At 46.9% G+C, this 17946-nt stretch overlaps 1 protein-coding gene across 1 annotated transcript in view; it reads left to right on the top strand.

The window, feature by feature from the left end:
• Positions 1 to 12142: 12142 nt before the first annotated feature.
• LOC310774952 (zinc finger protein 385C-like) overlaps positions 12143 to 17946 on the top strand; it is a gene marked incomplete at both ends in the record, with an annotated part of 70763 nt that continues 64959 nt past the window's right edge. Inside the window, 2 exons of the mRNA XM_083635042.1 lie at positions 12143 to 12359; positions 12501 to 12683. Of these exons, the coding sequence (XP_083491168.1) occupies positions 12143 to 12359; positions 12501 to 12683 (400 nt within the window). The remainder of the gene's footprint in view (positions 12360 to 12500; positions 12684 to 17946) is intronic.

The following is a 17946-nucleotide window of genomic DNA, read 5'->3' as shown; positions in this document are numbered from 1 at the left end:
GGCCTGTATGGAAAGAGCTTTGCTCAAAATGGTTGAAAGTTATATCAATTTGGTAATTCAGTGGCGAACTAGAAATTTAATTATTTTTCTGCATGTAACTCTATGGCAGTGTGTTGAACTACGTTACGAGAGCAAAGTGGCATGGGCTCGTTACAGCAGCACACCGCACAATACGACAAACCCCCCGTTCTGGGGTAACACAATGCGAGATTTCTCTACGTCATTCCCTCGTCCAAGTTGCCATATAGTCCCTTTTTCATTTTAGTTTGGGGGCTTTTCGTAATTCTTGTTAAAAGTTGTGCAAAAGTTTTTTCCTCTCAGCGCAGTGCAGGCTGCCTGCGCCTCCTCCCTCCTGCATGCATGGGGCGCTTGTAACCTCACGGAGCAACAAACAAACAGACAGAAATAGCTGGTGTGCGATTTAGAGAATACAGTCTGAGATTGGGTACAGGATTGAGGGAATCCCGCATCTGTTTGCGAAGGTGCGACTGGACAGGACGCTTTTCACAGACGGGCACAGTAGTCGGAGCGAGGCGAGTGTCTCTCAGGGCTACTCAGGGCAGAGCTGCAGATCTCTCCTTCTCCTCCGCGCATTCAGTCTGTCCAAAATCATTACCGATATAATCTCAGTAGGAGGGATGCAGGGAAATGATAGTAGCCGATGTGTTTAGAGAAGCTTTGTCACGTTGTCACGTCGTAGTATAGCGTTATATTTTACATGTGCGCTAAACTGCGACCATATTTGTTTGCGGAAATATCAGACTGCTCTCTCTACTCAGAGCACAGAGAGCTCTGCTCTGCTGCGCGCGCCCGCGGAGCTTGGAGCTAGTGCATGAGGTTTACATTACGACTCTCTCCCGCATGCCTGGGCTGGAGAGAGCTGCTTCCAACTCGGACTGATAATATATACATCATCATTCGAGCTTATTCAGGTAAGATATAAATAAAGTAGTGACACATTCAGCGGGAAACTAACTATAATTAAGACATGTGCCAACTTTGACAACGTTTGGTTCAGTATTTTAAGAGCAAACTTCAATAAGAATAGGCTTGGAGTTCTGAGGAGCCGAAAGGGTACAGAGGGGGTAGGGGAGTAATTATCTTGAAATCCCATAGTCTTTGGGGGCACTGTGACGTCAGTGTGCCCCTAATCTCCCATTCATTTGAGAAAAAGAAAAAAAGCAGTCTTTGACCCTAAGAGGGCGCTTATGCCAGGTATGCTGCTGAAAAATGATACAAATGGTAAAATGGCAACAGTTTGGTGTCAAATGTGGAAATTCTGACCAGAATTCTTCACACATCACCCCCAAAGTCATATATATTGGTTAAAAGCTGAAAAAAAGTGTTTTGGAGGTTAGTTCTCCTTTAAATGAGAAATGTCTCTCTTATTATAGCAAAAGGATGCTGAGAACAATTGACACGGGTATCTCCTGTGCACAGAGAGGTTACTGAGTTCTCAATTTGAAGATAAGGATAGGTCATTTTTAATGTGTAACAAAAAAGTATACGTATAACAAAAAAATTACTATTCCCAGCCAGGGCCTAATAGGCAAAGTAATAATATTACTTTTGAAATGGAAAAACTCATAATACATTGGGACTTTTTTGAGTAACAAGCTGGGCACTGGACTTATCTCTTCACTTTAGCAGAGATGCAATATTTAAGTCCATTGGTGTTGTCTCAGTCTTTGTAAAATGACATAGCTAGTACTTAGTAGTATCTAAAGCATCATAATGCAGAATGTTCATTAATAAATATTAAAGTCGAGCTGAACCCAAAAATGACTTTTATTTTCTTTTAGTTCAAATACCTGGGTATGCAGTGCACCTATTTAATAATGTCTGCAAATCACATATCACATATCACAACAATCTAATTTCTTTAGTTTTTCACACTTTTTCACATCAAAAGTTCATTTTTCAAGATTTCATTGATAACAGTAAAGTACAGTTTGCTGACGTCACCCAGTACTATCAAATTTCTACTCCTTTTTAACCAATCATATCACGACATGCAGCTGTCAATCAAATCTTCATTTCAGGATAATTTTCTCTTCCAAATGAAGTAGAAAATGGCGCCTAGTGCCTGTCATCTGGCAGAATTCCTATCCCATAAACTAACTACTAACTTGGCCAATTGTTAGAAACATGAACAAAAAACAAAAACTATTATCTCTAAGAATGCAAAGAAATGTAACTGGCTCGTTAAAACGCGCATTCCAGGGATATCGTATTTACAGCAGCGATAATGGCGCGCGCATCCGAGAGCTTGGTTGTCAGGGGTCGCACTTTGGAGATTCCAGGCCGACGTGCTGCACTCTCCGCTCTGCAACACGAAGGCAGCTGGCTGCCTGCGGCTCGCTGAGCTCCACTCCTCCCGTCAAAAGGCTCCCGAGGGGAGCGCCACAACACACTGAATCCCACTCGATTTGGGGGTGGAACACGCCAGGATTGGCCAAAGCCCAATCCAGTCCCCAGAATTGTCAAATAAAATCATCGACATGATACTATGACCCGCCTCTCAACCTGTCATCTTAGATAAACTATGTTTTCAGTCTGAAACGGACTCATTATGCACGTGACGAACGGGTTCCGTTCGACTTTAATTACTTTACATGATGGGAAAAAGGCACACAAAACAACAGCCTGCTAAATGAGATAATGTGTTCCCAAATCTACGGGGTCTTATCTTTGGTCTAAGTGCTTCTTCCGTGAATAGCCCCAGCAGACACCTGGTGTTTAGTGGAGACAGAAAACAATTGGAGACAGGTGTTTATTTCCTAAAGTAACTGACTCTCTTCCTGATCATGCGACATGCGTCATTACGATTTTACTCTTTTGTGTTATTTTATTTAAATTTATGTCATTGGTTTTCCTTACCTGCCAAATGGTTATATATTCTATATGTAACAGTTAGATTTTGTGAAGAGTAGTACTATAGTACAATAATGTGATAACTATTTTTACTCAACATCCATTGGAAATCTGTGTTTTATTTGCTGACGAAAGACAAGCTAAGCTAAGCTTAACACCTATCGGCTGCGTTACATGATGTGTGTGAAGGCCTTGGCCCGTGTCTTAACACGGATTAGACCTGCTTATTCCAGGAAGTTTCCCCAGATACCCAACCAGAAAGAGTCACACCTGAACAGACTCCATAGGCTCAGGATGATAATAGACTGGCCTTGAGAGGTGTTGAATTTGTTGCATCGTATTTCCATGAGGATTTGGTTCTTGGAAATCAAATATTGTAGTTCTCTGCATATTTTTCAGACGTTCGGGTCACTCAGGTCACTCTCGGGTTGTGTATTTATTATGGATTCAACCGTTATTGTATAGAGATAGGCGGACAGATTTACAGTTCAGAAACAAAAACACCACATGGTCCTGTAGCTTAGCCTTTATACAGTTGGTAGGCATTAAGCTCTGTTATTTTTAGTGCTTTGCTATGCTGCGCTATTTGCCCTTGGGAAAGCATGGACCATTGATCAACATGAGCCACATGGTTTGACGGTATTAAAAAATAAATTGGGTTTATGAAACTTAAGATTAGTCACTCAAAATTAAACAGCCTTCTGAATCTCTGCAGTGCTGCTGTTGATTTTGCAAGAATTCCTGTGATCGTAAATGTGTATTTTTGGAGAACCTCGCCTGCTGCGTGGGCTCGCAGCCTCGCCTGCTGCGTGGGCTCGCAGCCTCGCCCGCAGCTTGGCTGCTATGTGGCCTCGCCTGCTCTATTGGCTCAACTTTGCAGCACTGATGACTCGCATCACTGATGACATCACAATAACCTATGACATCACTGATGATATCACAATGCCTATGACATCATCAGTGCCTATGCATCATCAGATATCATGTCAATCATAAGATGATTTTGGTCAATAATAATGTCACTGATGACATCACTGATGATGTCATAGACATTGTGACATCATCAGTGGGCCAAAAATTGAAACAGACAGCGGACAGACAGATATTGCCCACTTGCTCTCTTTTATTATATAAAATAATAATAACTAGGTATCTGGCGCGCTACACGCGCTCGATTCCTGGGCACGCTAGCTTGGCCGCCATGCGGCTTCGCCTGTCCTGCAGCTCGCCGAGCTGGTCCTGCAGCTCGCATTCGCAGCTCGGCCGCTGCACGGCCTTGCCTGGCCCTATTGGCGCACGCACAATGTCTCCCTCTCTCTCCCTCAGTCTCTCTCCCCCTCTCTCTCCCTCTCCCTCTCCCTCAGTCTCTCTCCCTCTCTCTCCCTAAGTCTCTTTCTCCCTAAGTCTCTCTCCCCCTCTCTCTCCCTAAGTCTCTCTCCCTCTCCCTCAGTGTCTCTCGTGACTTTGTGTGTGTGTGTGTGTGTGTGTGTGTGTGTGTGTGTGTGTGTGAGTGAATGTATGACATCACTGATGATGTCATCAGTGGGACAGACAGACAGAGACACAGAGCCCCAGCTCCCATTTATATACTGATGATAATGATGATGATAAAGCAGGACTCCTTAAAAAAAATGCAAATGTGCAGCGTGCCACCATGCACAAAGTTTCTTCTGTGATAATCTATTCAGAAACTCTGATAGACTATTCGGCTCTTCCAAACAACTACACCTCTCAGTGCCAAAGCTGTTCCTGCAGCAGCCCTCATTTATCAAAGCCCATTGATAAACGAGCTGGCCCCTCTGGTGTGGAACCGCAGCACGCCAAGCCAGCACATCACACAGAACCGCAGCACGCCAAGCCAGCACATCACACAGAACCGCAGCACGCCAAGCCAGCACATCACACAGAACCGCAGCACGCCAAGCCAGCACATCACACAGAACCGCAGCACGCCAAGCCAGCACATCACACAGATGGGGAGAGCAGAGCAGCTGGGGGGAATCAGGCCCAACAAGTTGCCAGTTATTTATATTTGCCCATCAGCTCTGAGTCTGTAGCCACCAAGCCAGGACCTGGCAGAGCCTCCATACACCATCCCACACAATGCCCTCTTAGCATCAGAAAGAGCACCATAGAGGCTCTGACAGGGACCTGGTGCTACAGCTGATGCAAGCAGTAAAACATGACTGTATTTTGATAGTTTTCCTATCAGGATGAATTTCATGCCCACGACCTTAGTTACTCTTCTTGCTCCAACCCCTCTAGAAAAGAAAGAAAGTGGGGAAAAGCACAATCTTGAAAGTCTATATTCATTCAATCAGGACAGGGGAAATCATGCATTAAAATGATTTACTCTTGGCAAAGTGCTGGGCCTAATGCTGCCCTTTGACCCTTGACCTTAAGCAGGTTCAGCAGGGATTAGTAAAGAAGCAGGTAAAGGCTAAATGAATGATTCCTCTGGTATAGAGACAGTCGGCATGTGTGGGAACGCCCACAAAATGTTAAACGGCTGACGCGCGAATGGGGTAAAACCGCCCATATATCTCATGGGCTGACTCACCAAAAGACGGTGCTGCGGCTCTAAACTACATGTTTGGGGGTTCTAGAGCAGAACACAAGACGTCTGCTCAGATGTGCGTTTACTGCGGTGGTTAAATCCCCGATCGTGTCTGCCTGGGCTGGACTATCAGCTAAATTCTAACTTTGCTGAATGGATAGAACGGGGGAATTTACCCCACCCTGACCACGCCCCCAGCCAGGCTGAGCCAGCTAACCCAGCGTCTATTGTGGGCGTTCCTAGAGCCTGTATGGGCGTTCCCAGACATGCCGACTGTCTCTACGTGGGCACCTACTGGATGTGGATGTGGAGCGTATTAAAGTGAGTCCCTTGATAGAATAGTCGGTGAAGTTGACAGGTCATTTCCATGCAGCCGTCTTTGGCTGTAAAGCAAGTATTTAGTTTGATGAGCTGTCAGTTGGGCTGGTTAGTTTGATGAGCTGTCAGTTGGGCTGGTTAGTTTGATGAGCTGTCAGTTGGGCTGGTTAGTAGACCCTGTTTCACAAAGACTGGAGACGTAAACCACAGACAGGTGAGCTATTTCTTTGGTGTCTGTTTCGATTGACTGGCCAGTACTGAATATCATTAGGTGTTGACTTTCTTTTAAAGGGTGCTATGGGTGGGTGTCACAAAGAATAGAATAGAATTAGAAATGTAAATACATGTGAATCTGAATAATCACTCTGAATAACAATAATATCTATACAGGATTTCACCAAAAATCTCCTTGTCTTCTTAGCCCGTACAATTCAAAGTGTCAAGGTATATTTCTAAGGTTGTGTATTTATTGATCCCATTGATCATTTATATTTCTACTGATTAAAAAGTGGACCTGGCTGTAAGGCAGCTATACCAGCCACCTTCTACTGGCCCTTCCTCCATCTGACCTCATGAGAGGAGATGGCTTTAAGGACACATTGTCTCCTTCATGTTGTATCCAGTCATCTCCAGGAGAATATTCAGCTCCATCTATAAGCAGTGGCAGGTGTGATTCTTTTATTAAACTGTATTTAGAGAGCAAATGACTCAGTGACTGTTCACACATCACATGCTGTGTGTACGGAAATGTTGTTACACACTCATGTACACACACACACACACACACACACACACACACACACACACACACACACGACACAGACATACACACCTTGTACCTCGTGCCACGCAGGCTGATGTGTGCTTTCTGTCAACTTTATGAGGGGCGTCAGTTCAGAGAGTGATGGAGAGAGAGAGAGAGAGAGAGAGAGAGAGAGAGAGAGAGAGAGAGAGAGAGAGAGAGAGAGAGAGAGAGAGAGAGAGAGAGAGAGAGAGAGAGAGAGAGAGAGAGAGAGAGAGAGCACATAAAGTAGCCTTTGATACAGTCTAACTCCATGCTGCAGTGACAGACTGGCTGATGATGAGTGCTGGTATTCACAGGCTTCAGGGGCCAGATAGCTGCACTGCTGAGCTGAGACTACAGATAGATACTGTAGGGCAGCAGTGGTGTCTGTCAAACTCTTTTGGCTTCAGTACCCCTTTCAATGATTTCTGAATCCAAGTACCCCCTTTACCCCACGACAACATGTTGCTTTACCCCACGACAACATGTTGCTTTACCCCACGACAACATGTTGCTTTACCCCACGACAACATGTTGCTTTACCCCACGACAACATGTTGCTTTACCCCACGACAACATGTTGCTTTACCCCACGACAACATGTTGCTTAGAATACAGCAAGAGAAACCCCCTTTACCCCACGACAACATGTTGCTTTACCCCACAAGTACCCCCTTTACCCCACAAGTACCCCCTTTACCCCACAAGTACCCCCTTTACCCCACGACAACATGTTGCTTTACCCCACAAGTACCCCCTTTACCCCACAAGTACCCCCTTTACCCCCCTTTACCCCCTTTACCCCACGACAACATGTTGCTTAGAATACAGCAAGAGAAAACAAATGATGCAATGAATGAATGGTAACGCACCTTTTGAAGAGTACAACATTACAATGTGAGGAATGGAGTGAAAGAGTTGCAATTAGTGCCTCTTAATGTTTCATTTATTTTCATGATTTATTCTTACATTCTTTCATTTCCCCCTTTCTCTCAAGTACCCCGGCCCTGTAGTACCCCATGCACCCCTAGGGGTACGCGTACCCCAGTTTTGGAACCACTGCTGTTGTAGGGTGTAGCAGGGTGTGTAGCAAGTAATATGACTGTACTAGCTTCCATCACAGTGTTCCTGTCATTTTATGCAGCTGCGGTGCTTTGGGGGATACTTCTAGTTTTGTCCCATATTTTTGTCGCTGCTTGGATGCAAGTTATGTTTCAAGTTGAGGTTGTATACCTCATTCATTGTTCACTCATTTATTGTTCTTACATCATTTATACAGTTTGTGCTGTTATTTTGTTTTATTCCTCGTTAGGTTTAGTTTTCATTTAGTTTCTTTTATGCGGTTTAGTTAGTTTTAAAGAGAGGGTCTCACATGCACAACATTTAAACTTTTATTTTTCTCGGTTGTACCATTTTTTTAATGTGAAAATGAAAAAACCTCTCGGGCTACAGTCCATCAGCTGGTGCCTGGTCACTAACCAGCAGGATTCCTGCTTCCTGTTGCACCAGCTCAACTTACATGTAAGTTCAAACGTAAGCGAGTTTAAGTCCCGAGTGTACGGTTGCACCAACTGAAAGTTTCAACATATAAATAAGTTACGACATAAAACTTACACCGACCCCCTACTAGGTGTTAAGTCCTCTACAGAACAGCCGTCAGCATCAATTTGATAGATGGGAAAAGTTGCCGGAGGACCCAGAGGAATACAGTGGTTTACATCGGCAACATGAAATTTGACAATCACTGAACTGATGAAGAACCAAACTACAATTTTTGCCAGCTTACAATCAAATCAATATTTTTCCACCCTATTAATTATAGAGGTACTGTAATTGCACCACACCTAACTATGTAACCTTACCCTGTTGATATGAACATTTCTTCATCACTTGATGTCAAATACTGTTCTAGTTGTACAGTATGCATAGTAGAAGGAAGTAACAAATGAGGGGAGTCATACGCCAAAGTTAAAGTTAAAGCAATAATTTATTAACTAAAACTAAGGGTAAATATACAATACAAACTACATTAAACAAAAGAACAGAACAAAGGGTGCAACAGTGAGGAGGACTGAATGGACTGTAGGTCTTCTTCTTAAGCCCAATAAGTGCACCGGGCCCAGGTGCCTTAAGGACGACCCCACCCACCAGGCTCAGAATAGACCCTTCTCACGGGGGCCATTTTGTGTCGAAAAGGCAGGGTTAACACAGGTGCAAGCAAAACACTAATGAGGGTATCAAACTTCCATGATTGGAATTTGGAAACCCTCATTAGTGTTTTGAGAGATGAGAGACAAACATACTAAAATCCTCATACTTTGTACTAGATAAGATAACAGTTATTTGTTTATGTTTTTCATGTCAAATCAACTTGGTGATCATCTTTTTCTCTCACTATCAGTCACACATAGCTAATTTTAAGGTAGGCTACTAGTCAGGAAACGTCACTGTCTGCATCAGTGTTTTGGTTAGTTGTCCATGTATGCCCTACTAATGTCTCAGCTTTAGCATCAACACTACTTTGAGTCTAACATTGTAGGTGGTGGAGACTTTACACCCTACCTTATAATTGAACACATGCTGAGCTGGTGCAACAAGCTGCAGCTACCACAGCTCGCTCTGTCTGTGCTGGGGTCTTTAGCACGTTACTCTGGGCTCTACCCAGCTGCCTGCTCTGGTGTCCGGCAAGCAGAGAAGCCAGGGCTGTGTAGTGCTAAGTGCCAGCAGAAACCCTGGCCTCCACCAGCTGCTGGCCAGCAGGCTACTTTGTTAAAAGCTGTTTGGTAATGGGGCTGTCAGGTGCCACATAAAGATGAGTGAGTGGAGCTGTTCCAGTGTGGCCGGCCGGTTTGTGCAGCTAGCCAGACCAGTGGGGGGTAGTGTACAGTATGAACTGGGAAACGGGATTAACCACTAGAGTCTAGTTAGGTTTTTAGAAGAGGGGGGGCGATACAGGTGCCGGTGTCGGTGCAATTTCGGCTCGGCTACAAGATTGGCTCAGGCACGCATTGTGATTGGCTGTACGTCGGGCACATGGTGGGATTAACGTGGGCAAAATGGCCGACAGTTTTAGATTAGCTAACAAGCTAACGCTAAACTACTGATGTTATCAGACATGATAGACATAAAAAATATGAATCGGGGTTAGGCTTAGGGATAGGGGTTAGGGGTTAGAGCCCGTTGTGGACCCTGAGCCGAGCACTTCCGGTAGGTCGAGCCGAATCTGTAGGCGGAGTAGATCCTGCACCTACACCGGGTCCACAGGCGGAGTAGATCCTGCACCTACACCGGGTCTGTAGGCGGAGTAGATCCTGCACCTACACCGGGTCCACAGGCGGAGTAGATCCTGCACCTACACCGGGTCTGTAGGCGGAGTAGATCCTGCACCTACACCGGGTCCACAGGCGGAGTAGATCCTGCACCTACACCGGGTCCACAGGCGGAGTAGATCCTGCACCTACACCGGGTCTGTAGGCGGAGTAGATCCTGCACCTACACCGGGTCCACAGGCGGAGTAGATCCTGCACCTACACCGGGTCTGTAGGCGGAGTAGATCCTGCACCTACACCGGGTCCACAGGCGGAGTAGATCCTGCACCTACACCGGGTCCACAGGCGGAGTAGATCCTGCACCTACACCGGGTCCACAGGCGGAGTAGATCCTGCACCTACACCGGGTCCACAGGCGGAGTAGATCCTGCACCTACACCGGGTCTGTAGGCGGAGTAGATCCTGCACCTACACCGGGTCCACAGGCGGAGTAGATCCTGCACCTACACCGGGTCTGTAGGCGGAGTAGATCCTGCACCTACACCGGGTCCACAGGCGGAGTAGATCCTGCACCTACACCGGGTCTGTAGGCGGAGTAGATCCTGCACCTACACCGGGTCCACAGGCGGAGTAGATCCTGCACCTACACCGGGTCCACAGGCGGAGTAGATCCTGCACCTACACCGGGTCCACAGGCGGAGTAGATCCTGCACCTACACCGGGTCCACAGGCGGAGTAGATCCTGCACCTACACCGGGTCCACAGGCGGAGTAGATCCTGCACCTACACCGGGTCCACAGGCGGAGTAGATCCTGCACCTACACCGGGTCCACAAGCGGAGTAGATCCTGCACCTACACCGGGTCCACAGGCGGAGTAGATCCTGCACCTACACCGGGTCCACAGGCGGAGTAGATCCTGCACCTACACCGGGTCCACAGGCGGAGTAGATCCTGCACCTACACCGGGTCCACAGGCGGAGTAGATCCTGCACCTACACCGGGTCTGTAGGCGGAGTAGATCCTGCACCTACACCGGGTCCACAGGCGGAGTAGATCCTGCACCTACACCGGGTCCACAGGCGGAGTAGATCCTGCACCTACACCGGGTCCACAGGCGGAGTAGATCCTGCACCTACACCGGGTCCACAGGCGGAGTAGATCCTGCACCTACACCGGGTCCACCGCCGGAATGCAGGTAGTACAAAACCTTGAGGTGCCGGATCCTGCGACCAGGCACGAATGAAGCACTGAAAACAGCAAAGAACTTTCAAATGATGGTTTGCTTATATAGGGAGGGTTGGACTTGGCAGGGTGGTGGGTGAAATGTCCAAAGCCATGAGCACTTAATTGACGCCATTAGCATATGGACATTATCATATGGACATTATCATATGGACATTATCATATGGACAGAGAGCACAAAGCAAAGAATTAAATTAGACTTTGGGTGACGAGCGTGACATTAGCACATTTGTAGCAGAGCCCACATTGTGCTGCGGCCTGATTTATGCCGTCAGTCAGCCATAATCGCTCAGCCATTATAGATATTAGAGCAGTGTGCTCTGAGCTGCTCTCACAAAGACGCATCTCATTTTGTCAATCCGCTTTTATGATCTGATAAATAGAGAGGCGCTGGAACAAGATACTTATCTTGTTGTAATGCTATGATGTTTGCCAGAGATAGATAGGTCCTTCTTATCAGCTAATGGATGTGTGATTTAAGCCCTTTAATGGGATGTGAAAGATTTGGAACACATGTATGCCTTCATTTGGACAGGTTGAAATTCGTCGACACTGAACAAGTGTGGATCCAGCCGAGTGATGAGCATCCTTTCCCAGATGTCTATTAAATCCCTGCGTTTGATACAGATTTAATTTCAATGAGAAATCAAGTTCGGTGCTGCGGCTGGGTAAAGGCAGTGCAAAGACTATTGTAGTTTTGAGCCACAATGATGGAGGACATCGATAGACCAACGCTGCTACAGTATGCTGCTCTATTGCCCCCCTGTGGAGGCTTCTACAACACACACTACACATTCTGGGGGAGAAGACTTGCACATACACTGGGACTACACTAAATTAAATCTCACCTCAACATTTCTACTGAGGTCAACCTTAGTTTATTTTATTTTATTTTATTTTATTTTATTTATTTGCACATTAAAATAAAAAACAAACTGGAGGAAATAAGTGGATAAAAAAAAGATTGTGCCGGTAGAGACAGGAAACCCTGATGGTCTTATTCTAGGTCTCTTACCTAAGAAATTAAACCAATATTAACAGTTTGATGAAAGCATAGAAACCTTTAGAGCCCTTTGATCCCTCCCTCCCCTCTAGATATGAAGCGTCCCAAGAGCCCAGAGCAGCTGGACAGCAACAGCCTTCCTCCCAGGAGTCAGGAGGAAGAAGAGGCAGAGCAGCTGGACAGCAACAGCCTTCCTCCCAGGAGTCAGGAGGAAGAAGAGGCAGAGCAGCTGGACAGCAACAGCCTTCCTCCCAGGAGTCAGGAGGAAGAAGAGGCAGAGCAGCTGGACAGCAACAGCCTTCCTCCCAGGAGTCAGGAGGAAGAAGAGGCAGGAGAGGAGGATGAAGAGGAGAGGGGACAGAGGGCCAGGCAGGAGGAGGAAGAAGAGGCAGGAGAGGAGGACGAAGAGGAGAGGGGACAGAGGGCCAGGCAGGAGGAGGAAGAAGAGGCAGGAGAGGAGGACGAAGAGGAGAGGGGACAGAGGGCCAGGCAGGAGCGGCGTCAGGGCAGCGGCAGTGCCACCCTGTGCCAGGTGTGCCACATTCAGCTCAACTCCTGTGCCCAGGCCCAGATCCACTACAGGGGCAAGACGCACCAGAGGAGGCTGCGCCACCTGACCAAGCCTGCCAGCACAGGTAGGCAGGAGGCACACACCGCTACCACATTCTCACTACTAATGCCAATTCACTAGGGGTGTCACGATACACTCAGTTCACGATACGATACCATACACGATATTGGGTTCACGATAACGATACGATACGATATTTTAACAATATTTTTTTGCGATCGATTTGTAAGTTGAGGGGGCATCCTCCACGCTAATTTGAGTCATTTCACCATTTTCATCCTCCGTGTCTGTAACGTCCCTCGTCTGTTCAAACAAAGCAATGAAAAGGAGAGTGAGCATGCAATCAGATGCAGATCAGTGCCACCGTGTTCAGCTTTTTTTTCTCACGATATGAGATTTCATCTCAACGATACATATTGTCACGTTTTGATATCGCGATATATCGTGGGACGATATATTGTGACATCCCTACTGAATTCACAGTACTGAAGTTTCTTTGTTTCTTTCCTGTGTTACTGAACAATAACTACTCGTTATGATGATAATAAAGAAATAATGATCATAATAAAGCTTATTTGTATTCCACTTACCAAAAACAGAGTTACAAAGTGCTTATAAAACTGACAAGGAAAATAGCAAAAATTAAATCAGGCAGAATAAAACACCTTGTAAAATTAAGCTTGACATGAACGTTGCTTTGATCTGTTGTTGACATGTTGCATGTGTCTCTTTTAGTCCTGGGGAAATGTGCAAACTATTTGACACCAGTATGAGTATTGGTGCATTGCAGGTACTGGCTCGGGCTTTCACACCAGGGGCGTTTCTACGGGTGGGCCTGGGTAGGCACAGGCCCACCCACTTCTTGCCCTGACCCACCCCCATTTTTTTTTTATTTTTTTTTATTTTTTATTGTTTGTTTTCTAGAGGCAAACTTGCTGCTGCCTTGCTAGCTAATGGTTTTGTAGCTTAAAAATGCAGGGCACATCATCTCCAGAGTCTAATGCATGACGACTTCATGACATCTAGGAATTTTGCACGCTTCGCGTGCAAAATTTCGTCAAGCAATTGCCCCACCAATTTTATCCAAGCCCACCCAATTTGATCCAGGCCCACCCAATTTTATCCAGGCCCACCCAATTTGATCCAGGCCCACCCAATTTTATCCAGGCCCACCCAATTTTATCCAAGCCCACCCAATTTGATCCAGGCCCACCCATAATTTAATTTCTGCCTACGCCCCTCTTTCACACTGCTGTGGCTTTCTTCGTAGACAGGAGATTTTACAACTAAATAAAGGAAAGAGCAATATAGTCTCAAATAGGGTGCGGGGCCACCACAAGCTGTCAGGACGGCTTCTCTTTTCTGTGTCTGGACAGTGGACACACACTGGAGTAAGGCAGCATCATTATTCCAGGATCAATTCTACTGTTTGTCGTTTTGTCAATGATGTTGGAAAAACAATATGGTCTCTGCCATTGTTCAAGATGTGTAAAAGGTTGAGTCAACCTGAACCAGGCTTGAAAAATTACTTACTACCACTTACTTAACACACCTCATATAGTCAAGTGCTTCTTTTATTTTGATAGTATTTCAGTATTCTCTCTGGCGCTCTCTCTCTCTCCCTCTCTCTCTCTCTCTCTCTCCATTTTATGTTCACTTTTATAGCAAACCATGAAAAAGTATTATGCATTTGATATATTTAGTATCACAGAGGAGCCCCCTCACCATTTCCAAGTGTCTCCTGCGCACCTGTTTTGATGATGGGCCATTAGTCACCTTCACTCATCACCACCTGTGTCACTCTGCCACACTGGCCAATCGACACTCAGGAAAGTCCACTAACGAGGAGCTGGCCAATAAGATGGCACATTCTAACGCTGATTTATGGGCCTGTCTCGGTCCGCAGGCGTACACACATTAACCTGTTCCAATCTAACACAGCACATGAGATGAAATTACTATTACTATCACCCTTGTTTAAATTCTTTCTTTTCAGCCTCACTTTGTTATCATTAGAACGTTATTGACATTTTTCCATTCCAGATAATAGTCTTTTTGGATCATCATTTATGCTTAAAAGTGTGAGGCTGACCCAGTGCAAAGGGAGTCATTGGATACATCCATGCATTAGAGAGAGGGAGAGATTTAAGAAATAAGCCCCCAGGAGGAGCATGTGGTTTACAACAGCTAATGGGGGTTTGGAGTGCCTTAGAGCCCCCATTAGCTGTTGTAAAATCACGGTAAATCACAGCCTCTTGGGGGTTAATTATTGCTTTTATAAAGCGGATACTACATATAGCCGACCAGTACCTGGCAACGTTTTGTCAAATAAACACACCGCCAGCCCATCACTTGACTGGACATCTGGAACGTTAACTCACTGACCACAGCTTCACCTCACTGCTGCTGCCTATTCATGTGCTGGTGTGTCTGAGCTGTATGTGCTGGTGTGTGTCTGAGCTGTCCTTGTTTTTACCTGTTTAAGTTTTAGACCTTCAGAGTGAGGATCGTTATGGAAAAGGTGTCATGAACTAGGATCCAGAACAGTAACCCCCAAGCAGACACAGAGTCAGAGAAACACTTCAAGGTTGTTTACTGAAGCAAAGGCAGCTATTACAGATTCACTGAGGCCAAAATGTGCGAAGAGATATTGAAGCAGGAACAGAGCGGCAGAGGAGGAGGTGGGTAGGGTGGAGACAGAGGAGGAGGTGGGTAGGGTGGAGACACGGCCCGGCAGGTGCCAGGTGCTTGTAGTGAACCAGGGTCGAGGCTCTAGTACAGAAGGCGGTCTGGAGGCGCAGTAGCGGTAGGGCAGTAGACAGGTGGTGGCAGTAGGGCTGGGGCAGTAGACAGGTGAGGGCAGTAGGGCTGGGGCAGTAGACAGGTGGGGGCAGTAGACAGGTGGTAGGGCTGGGGCAGTAGACAGGTGGTAGGGCTGGGGCAGTAGACAGGTGGGGGCAGTAGGGCTGGGGCAGTAGACAGGTGGGGGCAGTAGGGCTGGGGAAGTAGACAGGTGGGGGCAGTAGGGCTGGGGCAGTAGACAGGTGGGGGCAGTAGGGCTGGGGCAGTAGACAGGTGGGGGAAGTAGGGCTGGGGCAGTAGACAGGTGGGGGCAGTAGACAGGCTGGGGCAGTAGACAGGTGGGGGCAGTTTGGCTTGAGGAGTCTACAAGAGGAGGCAGTCATCTCTTGCCTGTTACACCACCACATGCAATCTGAGAAAGTGTGTGCATTCTTTTGAATGTGACCACCATGCTGCTCCAGGTTGGAATGTGTTACGATGTGATCCGTGAGCTGTCAGTGGTTAGTTTAACTGCTGATTAGAAACAGCTGTTATATGTCAGATCCGTCACATCAAATCGGGAGTAGTCATTGGCTAGATTAACAGTCAATCATGGCTGCCAGTTTGAGTAAATGGGTAATGTTATTGGTGCGTGTCATGTGGTTTGGGCTTGGCTGACCGAGCTAGAAGGCGGCCCTTGCCGAGTGAGTCCGACGTCATTTCCGCTTTAAGCCAGAATGCGGAGATGTTTTGTGAATAAGAGACAAGGGGCTCTATTTCCCAAAAGCGCTAATTTAGCGTTTGCGCTCGTTTAACGCCGTGCGCAATGCAAATTGGGGGCGGACACAAGCGCATGCCTGTGATAATTGTACTGGGCATAGGCTGCCACAAGCCAAAGCAGGCGTTTCAGCGCTAAAATGTGGGGATGGATGGCATTATGCTATCGTCAGCAGCGCGCAATTACTTTGCACTAAGAGCTTTGAAAAGGACATTTTACGCGCAAATACCTCGCGCTCTCGGAGTGCACTGTAATCTCCATGCAGCGCAGCGCAGTGCAAAGTAGAATTCCTTTTGGAGATGTCATTACGCACAGCCTAGACATCAAATTATGCTGCTAAAATTGGGTATTAGCAGATAATTCAGTGAGGCAATCAACTATAACTCACTGAGAAACTTTTATCACATCGCAAAGAAGGAAATTAATTGAGAAAACTTGTTGGACAATGGACATAGGCTATTTACCTTCATAACCCGGAGGGTCGTTGGCACCACAGACGATCTGTCAATAAGCTCTCTCTGTCCTCGCACGAGTGAGTACACTCTATTACGCATGGAGAGAATTACAGCATATTGCATGCCTTGTCGAGGCAGCCTTGCGCAAACAGCCATTGCGAGACGGGAATCTGATTGGTTTTGATTGACGTAATGCCCAGCCTTGCCTGGCCACGCCTGTGAATAATTCTGGTAGTTAAGACCGCCCAAATCCCGTTTGTGCAGGCATTTTGGGGCGCAGACGATTTTGGCACGTCTCTAATTTGCGCTTGCAACACGTGCCGTGAACCTTTCCGCATCCCGGCCGAGAATTGCATCCCCAACATATTTCGGGGCTGTTTTAACTTAGAAATCAGGGAGGTCACGTCTACCAGACAATTATATCACTTTTAAACAGTTACATTTCTGTATAAATCATTACAAGTATGCTCCCGTGAGGTGGGGATACTTTTTTTTGCTGCTGGGCGGGGGAGCAAAACTCGGCAGAACACCTGGCAGACGGCGCAAGGCGGAATGCTATCTTCCCTGCCTTACTGGGGAATCGCACTGGTTGCATTTGCGTTGCGTTGTGTTGCGGCTGTGCTCCGGTTTTGCTATGTGCTCTGTGCTCCGCCAACACTAACCGGCTGCGTGCAGAGCACGTCACGGCTCCGCTCCGCCAGACAGCTAGAGTGATGAGACCGACAAGTTCTCGCGGTGAAATCGCGCTAGACAATTTGCATGTGGGATAAATACAACGACAAACAGGCAGAAGATCATTGTTCCCAACTGGAGAAGCAGATGAGGGGTGGACTTGCTTGGTGTTGTCCTTCTAAAAAGGATGTGTCGTGTCATATATTATTTTGTGGTTTTCCACTTCAATGATTAACTTTTCCTCATCCATGTTTGTCCTCTGGCTTGATATTGAATGCTGTAAGCACCTCTGCCCTGTTGACTCCATGCCTGGCTCCACCCAACTTGCTGCGGCTTCGCTCCGACATCCGTGAAAAATAGAAGCCTTGCGTATCTTTTTCGGAGAGCTCCGGATCGTCGGAGCTGGGACGGAGGAGACACGCAACGCAGTGGAGTAGGTGGGAGTCGACACAATGATTAGAGTGGAAACGTATCGGCTCCAAAGCCGTACCGCAGCGCAGACGGACCGAACACGGACTCAGTGGTATGTGGCCGTTAAGGCACGCGCAAACAGGTGCGCAATTAGGGGATAGCGCCTGTCGGAAGATAGGGCCCAAGGCCCGCGCCGGCAGCATCCCCACATCACAGGAGGATGATTTAAG

This window comes from Poromitra crassiceps (genome assembly GCF_964638095.1).
Source record: "Poromitra crassiceps genome assembly, chromosome: 4".
Lineage (NCBI taxonomy): Eukaryota > Metazoa > Chordata > Actinopteri > Beryciformes > Melamphaidae > Poromitra > Poromitra crassiceps.
The sequence above is the reverse complement of the archived record's forward strand: the minus strand, read 5'-3'. Positions and strand labels throughout refer to the sequence as shown.